At 39.3% G+C, this 12,035-nt stretch overlaps 1 protein-coding gene across 1 annotated transcript; it reads right to left on the reverse strand.

Moving 5' to 3' along the window:
* Window positions 1-10,606: 10,606 nt before the first annotated feature.
* On the reverse strand, window positions 10,607-11,578 carry LOC308233334 (olfactory receptor 51G2-like; the record flags this gene model as incomplete). Its single annotated transcript, XM_080640259.1, has 1 exon — window positions 10,607-11,578. The coding sequence occupies one exon, from the start codon at window positions 11,576-11,578 to the stop codon at window positions 10,607-10,609; it is 972 nt and encodes a 323-aa protein (XP_080496385.1).
* Between the last annotated feature and the right edge of the window lie 457 nt (window positions 11,579-12,035).

Genomic DNA, 12,035 nt, shown 5'->3' on the forward strand with positions numbered 1-12,035 from the left:
AGGAGTGGTTTTGGGCTTGACGTGAATGTTTACTAGATTAAAATTCCTTCTAAATCTTTGTTACAGGATGCTCTCTAAAAATGTGTTCATTTTTAGATGAAGACTAGATAATATTTATTGTTGGAAACACAATATATTTGATGGCATCAAACATTTACTGAGCTCCTGCTATGCACTCAATGTAAGTAAAGTAATGAGTAAATATAGAGTTTCTGCCTTTGAAGCTTTGGAATTGACTGGTCACCATAGACAGATCCATACACTAGTTCATGAGGACATTGACCATGGGAAAGATACAAGATCCCACATGTAAAACCACACTCTGCTTTGTATGACTTACCCTTTTCCAGAATCATCCTGGGTACCTTGAAGAACAACTATTAAAGAAGGGTTTAAAGTGTGAAATCTAGTACATAGAGTTCACAGGAAACTTTGGTCACATACCTAAAGTCCAAATGAATGATGAGTTTCTCCCTAGTACATAGAGTTCACAGGAAACTTTGGTCACATACCTAAAGTCCAAATGAATGATGAGTTTCTCCCTTAACATCTTAGGAAAATTCTCTTAACAATGAAGACTTCAGCATCTTCTTGGGCAGTCATTTATGTGGTAGCTGTTACCAGTAGAACAGTCTTCATTATATTCTAATCCTCTCTTATGAACTAGTTATAACACTGCTCTATAAAGTCATGAAGAATACCTGCTATCCCCATTTCACATGTTAACCATTAGTATAAGGAAAGCCCAGAGAAGAAATTCTGTGAAGGATAACCAATGGTGTCAGAATCAAAACAAACATGATAATTGAACAATAAAGAAATTATCATTGGGAAGTCATCGGGGAATAATATGTGGGTTTACCTGTGGAGAGGTGAGGTTGGGTGAGATCTAGGAGTCATCTATGTTGTTCTAATAAAATATCCCTCTGAATTTTGGTTACAGAGGGAGAGGTAGGCAATGACTAGTCTTTATATCCATCAACCTGCCTCTGACAAGTTTTCCTTATAGGCTGTTAATCACAATGTGGTTTCAAAAGAAAGGAAAGCATTATCCCACTAAATATAATGGTCTGAAATTCTTATACATGTTAAAAGGTTATCATTATTGATAAAAATAAAACACCTGCGATTCAGAATTAATATTTCTGGGCAAATATTTAACAAACTGATATAAATAAAATAGCAAATCCATTCCTAAAGCATGACACGTATAGGAAAGGAGATAGTTTTATATTCAGAAGACATGCCTAAGTTGATATGTAACAGGCTGGTGATCCATTCACAAATGGGAATCATCTGTTGGGCTACTTGGAAGTCTTTGTTTTAACTCAACCTTCTAAGAATGTCAGAAAAGAGGAGCTGTTGCTCTTAGACTCTTAAACAAAAGGCTAACTTCTTTATTTGAGCTTTGTCAGAAAAAAATCATTGACAAACACTCTTATATTTTTCAAGGTCATCTTGTCCAAATCCTGCTGAACTGATGTTGCAACATCCCTAAAAAGAATGCGAAACTCCATGTCTCAGAAGTCTTTTTTAAAACAAATTTCTGAGAAATATTATCTAATATGTGTCATACATAAATGTAGTTTGACTTGCAGTGGACCTCAGATTCTAAGAGCAAGAATTGAGTGACTATTAAGTGAGGAAAGAGAGTCCAGAGGTTGTGTCCCAAAACTATAGAATATATCAGACAGGAGGATTAGAAGTGTTGTGTACCTCTAACAAATGCCCTTCCTGCTTCAGAGATCCTCATACAAAGTTGGAAACCATGTCTAGGATAGCCCATGACTTCTCTCAATTCCATCCCAAGTACACATGCAACATGATTTGACCTACTATAGCCCGAGATGTTTCTATCACTCACCAGACCCCAGGTCAGAGATTCAATTTCTGTGGGTTGTGGGGCAGCTGAGGCCTCGTGAGGCTCCCTGGCTTGAATGTAGTGCTAAGAGAGCAGGTTTATAAAATATTAGTTCTGGCTCTCCCTGGAGGCTCACATCCAGTCCCTGTGGTATGGTCTTTCAAAGAAGCATTAAATGAGCATGTGCCAGACAGAGCTGTCTATTGTTAATCCTTGTAGGTCTTTGCCAGATCTGCAGTTGATTACTAGAATACTATAAGCTTAGAACATGCAGCCTGTTGTGCTTCAGGTTTTCTTTCTTCTCTACCCAGCCTAAGACCTTTTTAGCTGCTTAGAGATAGAAATCATCAAATAGATCATAGCTATTTTGGTTCCAGGAACATCTTTCATCATATTTCTATTTCCAGGACATACAATCCTTTATATCCTCCAACATCCCTCCTCCAAATCCAGCCTTTCCCCTTAAATTATAAATATCTTAGGGGGTGGGGAGTAAGAACAGAATCTACAGCACTATTTCCATGAGTGATAATATTAATAGATTTCCTCCAGGATAAATTCATTTTGCACTAATTGGTTTTTGTTACAATAACATAGAGCTTACTTTTTACTGCTGTTGTCCCTTCTCTTCCTCTCTCTTCAAAGTGAGTTCTTCATATTCACTGGGGGAATGATTATAAGTGGTGGGGGAGATTAAAAAGATTCACCAGGAGCATGTAAAATGGGCCTGGATTTTGTTTATAAGCTGAGGAGAGAGTGATACAGGATACAACTACTGTTTGCAATATGTATGGAGCTGGGTAGGAATGGCCTGGAAAATTGAGGTAGAACCAAGTTAGTAATGAGGTAGAGGAACCATCTTGGGTACACAACCAATTGCTAGTTCAGTGATTCACTTGAAGCACTCACACAACTCAGTAAAATTATCCTCATGGCTGAGATTTGGTATAGCAAAGGACACCGTGAAAGTACAGCAGGAAAAATTAAACGTAGGTAAAGGCAAGAGAGGTCACATACAGGCTTCCCAACATTTCTTCTCTGCAAGGGTCTCTCTAGCTGCAAACCTCAGAGACACATGAGAGATGTTTATGTAGGGAAGCCTGCTTGAGTTTTGGAATCCAGAGTTCTTAAAATGGAGCTGGTCACATAGGCTCATATCTGTCATCTTATAAGTATGTGTAGACCTCAGATCAAGCAACAGGTACATAGAATAAACTCCATGTTTATCTTACACATGCTACCCACCTGGTTCATGTAGACCTACTGCTTTGGGCACAGATAGTAACATTATTGCTCAGTAAATGTGTAAATATTCTGGATTAGTTCTCAAGGTTTGGTCAAGAAGACAGCCATGAACATTAGCTACAGAAATAAGCAAAACTGGAGTAAAGATATCTGCTGCAGTAACTCTTTTCTGGTAGGAGCTTTACTGCATTTTCAGAAGTATGCCATGACCTCAATGGACATGAGTTAGAAATGTTTTCATTCAGCATATGTGAAATATGACTAGCTTCTAATGTGGCCTAAAAATAATCCTAATTCTAGGTGTCAGAAAATAACAAGAGAGTGTGGAATTATCAATTCAAAATAAAGTGGGCACTATATATGGGCCCTTAAATAATAAGGAAATATTTAAGGAAGAAAGTATATCTGGAATGACTGGAATAACTTGCTAGAGGTGCAATAAGTGTTAAATAGGAAGTGTTACTTGCTTTAGGGCATGGAGCCTATAATCAGAAATTTAAAAAAATGAGCCAGAAAATCATCAAAGAATAATTGTGGTAGTTGTGAGCAGAGACTAACCCAAAAATGAAGAGAATCAATGAAAAGGCATAAACAAGTTTGTGCAACATAATTATGTTAGATTCTGAAAGCTAGTTTCAGTTCTGTTTGGAGTTGTTTGAGAATGAAGGCAGGGAAGACAACTAGCAGAATGCCAAAGTAATTTATTTAATTATTAAGTTCTAAGCTGAGTCAGGAGCAGTGGAAATGTAAAAGTGGGGGCTGTTGGGAAAATGCTAATAAAGTAAAATCTACCTTATTGGTAAATGATTAGATATTATGAGTAAAGGGAAGTAAGGAGCATTCCTGACATAGTTCATATTTTTGGCTGGAATGAGGACACAAATGGAGATGCAAACATCACAGCAGGAAGAAGCAGCAGTTGAGAATGGAGCAGGAGACTTTCCTGATATTCTATTCCAAGTTCTATTTTGGACTAGTTGAGTTTAAGGTTTCCATATAGCATACAAAGGGAATTATCCAGAGGGAGGTATGAACCTGTCTGGAGTTCAGGACATTCAGCTTGAGATTGAGGAGGGCAACATTTATATCCAGCGGGTTGACATCAGAAGTAAAGCTAGAAAATGCAATGAGTAAAATTAGCTGGAGAGATCAGAAAATACAGAGGTGCAAGAGAAACCTACAAAGTACGAATATTCAATGATAAGTGAGCAATCAACTGTTTCAATTATAGATGAAAAATCAGTGATGAGGAGACAGAATTTGAAATAAATAATATGATTTAGTAATTTAGAGTTAATTAGAATGACCTTGCCCAAGCAATTTCAATGGAATAGTAGAGGCAAAATTAGGTTATAATGGAGTTGAAGAGAAAACAATGTTTAGTTTAGTTTAATTACAAGTAAACTGTGTTGTTTGGGGATGTATAAATAGTCACAATGTAAAGAAAAACAATGAAGTAAACACTGTAAAAATCAGAATACTGGTTTAACATAGTGGTGATAGTAAGGTCATGTTCAGGTAAGGCTGCAGAAAAAAATTGGGCATCAATAATTTTATTTCTTTACTTAGGTGATATTTACATGGATGTCCATTTTACAAAAATGTGTTAAATTACACATTTATTTCCATGCAGTTTTCTGTATATGTTTTATATTTCAGCACAATAAATCTTTAAAAATTTTGGCAAGAGGAAGATAATGAATGTTCATTACTTTTTCCAAGTGGAAATAAAGAAGAAAAAATAAATTAAGTACCTACTGACAGCCATATGGTTAGTAAGAGTTCATTTTATGAACAGAAAGTCTTAAATGTTTTTTAAGCTGTTTTAAAGCAGCTGGTGGAGAAGGAATGGCTGGATAAATTTATTTTTAGCTAAGGAAGTATAGTGAATTATGTTTAGTAAGGGAGATGTATTAATTTTCTATAGTTGCTGAAACAGATTACCACAAACTCAGTGACTTAAAATAACACAATAATGTTATTTTATAGTTCAGGAGATTAAATGTCCAAAATGAGTCATACTAGGCTAATATCCAGGTGTCTCTTGAGAGGTTTTTTCTGGAGGCTATGGGGAAAAATCTATTGATTTGCCTTTTCCAGCTTGGCTCCTGGCCCTATTTCTGTATCTTCAGCACCATCAATATTGTATCTCCGCTCCTTTCTGACTTCTTGCCTTTCCCTTGCAAGGACTTTGTGACTGCATCAGGCACACTCAGAAAATTCAGGATAATCTTCCAATGTTAAGATCTCCTTAACTTAATCACACTTACAAGGTTTCTATTGCCAAGTAAGGTAATATATTCACAGATTAAGATGTGCAGATAATTGATGGGCCAATATCAAGCCTCCAAAAGGAAGAAATAAAGCTTTAAGAAGAGAGAGGAAAATAATTTGTTGAAAAAGCAGAATATAGGTCAAAAGCAATTTTATGCAGCTATATGGGGATTAAAGTAAAGGGATAAGATGAAAATCTCATAATTAGGAATAGGAGGTGTAATGAAATTACTTTAATAGTTCTCATGCAGAGATTAGGATTAAGACTGAGGATGTCATAGATATAGCAAGAATATGTAGAGTTCTAGAAATCTTTTTAATCCCAGTAATGGTAATGTGTAGAGTAGAAAAAGAGGCAGGGCTAACCGGAGAACTGAATCTCTGGTGCACCTTTTTATCTCCTGAACATCAGAGGAGTGTTTACAACAGTGAAAATGAATGTTTTCAGGCTACATATAAGAATATGGGTAAATTAAAAAAAAATGCACTGGGACTAAAAAATTCTTGATTTTAATTAAATTTTTAATGCAAATTAAAAATACTGCAATATAGCATATACAGGGTGGGGCAAAAGTAGGTTTATAGTTGTTCTTATGGAAAGTAATGCAATCCTATATAATAAAAGCCTGATATGCTAAGTGTCCAGTCATCTGGTCCTCCATTCAACCAATCAAAGCGTAATATGCTAATGATATGCTAAGGCCGCTCAACTGCTTGCTATAATGTGCACTGACCACCAGGGGACAGATAGTCAGCCGGTCGACCAGTCACTATGATGTGCACTGACCACCGGGGGCAGATGCTCTGACTGGTAGGTTAGCTTGCTGCTGGGGTCTGGCTGATTGGGACTGAGTGAGATAGCTGGACATGCCTCGGAGCCCTCCCATAGTCCCTCCCTGGCTGGCCAACCTCCTGTGTCCCTCCCTGGGACAATCATGCACCAGTGGGATCCCTCAGCCTGGCCTGCACACTTTCGCAATCTGGGACCCCTCAGGGGATGTCAGAGAGCAGGTTTCGGCCTGATGGTGGAATGACTGGTTGCTATGATGTGCACTGACCACCAGAGGGCAGACACTCAATGCAGGAGCTGCCCGCTGGTGGTCAGTGCACTCTCAAAGGGCTCCACGGCAGTTGGACATTCCCCGAGGGCTCGGAGTATGAGAGGGTGTGGGCTGGGCTGAGGGAACCCCCCCTCCCCCGAGTACATGAATTTTGTGAGTAATTAATAAACAATTCAAGAAAAAACTCTGTGTTTTGCATACTCACAACTGTAAGCCTACTTTTGCCCCACCCTTCTTATGCTTATTATAACATTAAATAGAAAACAAGGAAGGGAAAGATAAACACAAAACTCAAATGTGTGTGGTGACTTTTGGGATTGAGTTGGAAGTCTGTGATTCAGAGAGATACAAAAAGTCTTTGCCTTTATTAGATATAATTTGTAGTATGTAATAAACTAATGCAATTGTGACAAAATATTTTATAATTAGATAGAATTAAGAGAAAAATATATGCATGTTTGTTGTATTATTTTCTGCATCTTTGGGATGCCTAAAATATTATTTATTTATTTTTATTTTTGTTTCTTTTTTTACAATTCTACCATGCATCATCTGTATATGGCATTGTACATTTGCTACCCAAGTCAAGTCTCCTTTCATCACCATTTATCCTCTCTTTATCTTCTTCTACCCCCTCAATTCCCTCTTCACTCTGGCAATCACCAAACTGTAGTCTGTGTCCATTAATCTTTCTTTTTTCCTTTGCTTAATCCTTTCACCTATCTCACCCAGCCCTGAACCCTTCCCCTCTGACAACTATCAATCTGTTCTCTGTATCCATGAGTTTGTCTCCACTTTGTTCATTAGTCTATTTTGTTCATTAGATCTCACATATAAGTGAAGTAATGTGATACATGTCTTTCTCTGACTGGCTTATTTCACTTAGCATAATACTCTCCAGGTCCATCCATGCTGTCACAAAAGGTAATGCTTGAAATATTTTCTAATAATGATAATCCTATCTAATAAAAGAGTAACATGCAAATTAACCACCACTCTGCTACACCCACAAGCCACGCCCACCAGCCAATCAGGAGCAAGTATGCAAATTAACACAACCAAGATGGCTGCAGCCACAGAGAGAGCAGGAGGGAGGCTTGAGTTTCCCCAGTGATGGAGGAAGCCAAGCTTTCTGCACACCCTGACTGGCCCACTCCAGGCTACAAAGTTTCAATTATAGAAAGTAAATAAATCCCAACAAAAATGGTGGCAGCCACGGAGCTGGAGAGAGTAGGAGGCTAGGGTTGCCCCTGGTGATGTAGGAAGCCAAGCTTCTGAAGCTCTGGCCTGCCTTGGCCTCCACTACAAAGTTTCAATTATAGAAGATAAATAAATCCCAACAGAAATGGCTGCCGCCACGGAGCCAGCAGAAGGCTTGGCTCTGCTCCAGGCTAGAAAATTTCAATTGTAGAAGATAAATAAATCCCAGATACCAGGGCCTCCTCTTGGGTTGCTGGGGGGCGTGGCCAGCCTGCAAACCACCACAGGCCCTTCACCCAGGCCGCTCCATCCCCAAGGGAACCCCCACCCTGATCTGGGACACCCTTCAGGGCAAACCAGCTGGCCCCCACCCATGCACCAGGCCTCTATCCTATCTAATAAAAGAGTAGTATGCAGATTGACCATTACTCCAATACACAAGATGGCTGCCCCCATGTGGTCAAAGATCCTGCCCCCATGTGGACACAAGATGGCCACCAGAAGATGGCCAGCAGGGGAGAGCAGTTGGGAGGGACCAGGCCTGCAAGGGAGGGCAGTTAGGGGCGATAAAGCCTGCAGAGGAGGGCAGTTAGGGGTGACCAGGCCGGCAGAGGAGGAAAGTTGGGGGTGACCAGGCCTGCAGGGAAGGGCAGTTAGGGGGGACCCAGGCCTGCAGGGGAGAGCAGTTAGGGGTGACCAGGCCTGCAGGGGAGGGCAGTTAGGGGCAAGCAGGCTGGCAGGGGAGCAGTTAGGCATCAATCAGGCTGGCAGGGGAGTGGTTAGAGGGTGATCAGGCTGGCAGGCAGAAGCGGTTAAGGGCAATCAGGAAGGCAGGCAGGCAAGCAGTTGGGAGCCAGCAGTCCTGGATTGTGAGAGGGATGTCCAACTGCCCGTTTAGGCCCGATCCCACCAGGAGGGATCGGGCCTAAATGGGCAGTTGGACTTCCCTCATGGGATCCCAGATTGGAGAGGGTGCAGGCTGGGCTGAGGGACACCCTTCTCTGACCTGTGCACAAATTTCGTGCACCGGGCCTGTAGTATATATATAAAAAAAGAGAAACAGAGAATGGATGTTGGAGACCAGGTGTAAGCTGACACGGTCCTTGCACCTGAAGGGACTAGCAAGGCTGTCTCCTACCCACACAGTTTTCCCAGGCTTGTTTGGATGGTGGTTATCAGTAGAATGAGAGCAACCTTTCATAGCTTACCAAGAAGTCTGTAACTATTTACTGAGATTTGCTGTACTGAGAATTTGTCCTTCTGCTCTGTCTCTCCCTTAGAGATTAAGAGGAACAAAGAATACATTCCTCTTGGTAGACCTCCTATTCAGTGTTTTGTGTATAAAAGGCATTACGCAGTTAATAAACTTGCTGCAGTCTCTCGATAACCTGTAGTCCCCCTGATCCCGCTCTCCTGTCTTTCTTTCTTTTCTCAATTCCCACCTCCCTACCTCAGCCCAGTTCAACCTGTCAGGCTGGCCCTGGCAAATGGATGCAGGGCAAATTGAACATCTCTGATTATATTAAAAGAAACTTATCTTCTTTGAATAAAGGAGGTTATAATTTCTTTTTTATGGCATATATAGAAATAAATTTCTTTATGTATGTAAAAGTGAATAGAGTGTATGCTGTGAGGTGTAAGTAACTGGGAAATAGTTGTGAACATATGAAATTGTAGCTGTGGATTGTGGAAACACCAAGTGTTTCAAAAATATACATTCAGTCACTGAAAGACCAAAGCAATAAAGACCATTATTATGTAGTTATTACAATTTAAAAATCTATTGTTTTCTTAATTAGAAATAAAAAGTACAGGTGTAAGAGTAGAAAATAGAAAATTTTTAAAATTGATTCCAAAATAAGTTTAGAGTTAAAAAGTAAAAACAAGCCCCACCCCCCAAAAAACAAACAAAACAAAACAAAACAAAAACAACAAGAAAGAATGAGTATTGATGGAGCATTTCCTGGAGTATGTGTGGTCCATAGTGACTATGAAAGACAATGAATTAACAATGTTGCCATAGACTTAGACAAGGTGAATGTTCCAAGGACCAGGATTAGCGATCTCAAGGCCAAAGTCCAGAGGCTCTGAAGTCAAGGTGTGAGCATGTGTGAAAGAACATTATGCTAGAGATTTAGAGTCTGGCAATAGAAATGTTGGTACAATTTTATTTTTATTCCTCACCCAAGGATATGTTTATTAATTGTGTGTGTGTGTGTGTGTGTGTGTGTGTGTGTGTGTGTGTGTGAGAGAGAGAGAGAGAGAGAGAGAGAGAGACATTGATTGATTGCCTCCCATACACCCCTTCCTGGGAATCAAACCCAAAAACTGGGTATGTGCTTTGACCAGGAATCAAACCCGCAACATTTCAGTGTATTGAACGATGCTCCAACCAACTGAGCACTTGGCCAGGACAAGGTTGGTACAGATTTAGGTAGAGATTGTTGACATTGTTTCATGGCTTTATAGTTCTTTTCAGTATTAGATATTCATTTGTTTGTTTTTTACCTGTTGTTCCTTACTTTGACAACAATATCATCAAGAAAACAAACCACTGTGAAGGCGAGAACTTTGTTTAAGTTATCTCCATTACCTCAAAAAGTAAAAAATATAGTAGGTATTCAGTAAATAAATATCAGTCTATCAAGGGTGATACATATACAGATGATAACAAGTAGTAATTTACTTTGTGAAAAATGAACTATAAGATCACAAACTTCTCTGACCATAATATATGAATCATTGGACTAAGAAATAATGAAGCTAGTTCATTATTTAAAATTTTTATTTTACTGAATACTTTTTATTATTCAATATATATCAATTCAAATCATAAAAAAGAAATAGTTTCCAGGCTTACATCCCATATTATTCAGAACCGTCAGTGGTCAAACAGAATCTCTGTGGGCATTTGGAATAGTAGCAAGTTCTTCATTTCATGAAGCATTCTTAGGATAGCGCTCACTCATGTTATAAATGTGACTCTGGATTTTCCTGATCCTTTTTTGATAAAGAGTTTCAGAATCTTATCTTGTATTAGCTTGGTTTTCACCACATACACAATGGGGTTCATCACAGGTGGAATGAGAAAGTGCATGTTGGCCAGGGTCACATAAATGTGTGAGGGAAGTTTTGGGCCAAAGCGGTGCAGTATAGACAGGCAGATCATGGGTGTGAAGAAGAGGATCACAGCACAGAGGTGGGAAATACAGGTGTTGAGAGCCTTGAGGCGGCCACCATGGGATGCAATGCTTAGTACAGTTTTTAGGATCAGAATGTATGAAAAAAGAATGAGGAGAAAATCAAGCCCCATAGTGGATAGCAGCACTAAGAGTCCAAATATGCTATTTATTCTTGTGTTGGAGCAGGAGAGCTTTAGGATATCAGGATGCAGACAGTACGAATGAGAAAGTACATTGGAGCGACAAAAACACAGCCTTCTCAAGAGGATAGGAAGGGGTACCTGTATAGTGAAGGTTCGCACAGTAATGGCCAAAGCTATCTTGGCAATTACACTATGGGTAAGGATGGAGGAATACTGTAGTGGATAAGAAATGGCCACATAGCGATCAAAAGCCATTGCCAGTATGACAGCTGACTCAAAATCCTGGAAGGTGTGGATAAAAAACATTTGGGTAAAGCAAGCTGAGAAGGTGATCTCACGAGCATCCAGCCAGAAGATCCTCAGCATTGTGGGGAAGGTGAAGAGGGACAGACCCAGATCAGAAGCTGCTAGCATGGCCAAGAAGAGGTACATAGGCACGTGGAGGGTCTGTTCTCGCCAGATAATTGCAATGATGGTCATGTTGGCCACTAAGGTAATGAAGAACATGAAAGAGAAGGGAATGGAGATCCAGATGTACACAGCCTCCAGCCCAGGTATGCCTGTCACCAGGAAGGTGGAGAATATGGAGTTTGTACTATTTTCATAATGCATGATGCCAGGGTAGCATGCCTTTCCTAAAAGGAAATTCATTGTTCCAAAAGCAAATGTTAAAAATTACTTTTTTTTTTTACACTCTTAGTGCTATACCTTGGAATAAATGATTCCTAACCTTATGAAAACTTTAATACTGATCTTATTTGTAAAATGCTCATATATAAATTTTGATTCTAAACTACAAAATACCTATCCTGTTGGTCAAATTCTCCAAATATGCTAGCTAATTGAAAGGAAAAAAAAAGTCTACTATCTACTTTCATGAGTTTGACTATTTTAGATTCACTGTATAAGTTATACCAGGTAGTATTTGTCCTTCTGCATCTGGTTTATTTTAACTAGTCTAATGACTTCCAGGTTCATCCATGTTGTTGCAAATGACAGTATTTCCTTTCTTTTTAAAGCTGAAGAATATTTCATTTTATGCATATGCAATATTTTCTTTATACATACA

The sequence above is a fragment of the Plecotus auritus genome (assembly GCF_963455305.1).
Source record: "Plecotus auritus genome assembly, chromosome: 9".
NCBI lineage: Eukaryota > Metazoa > Chordata > Mammalia > Chiroptera > Vespertilionidae > Plecotus > Plecotus auritus.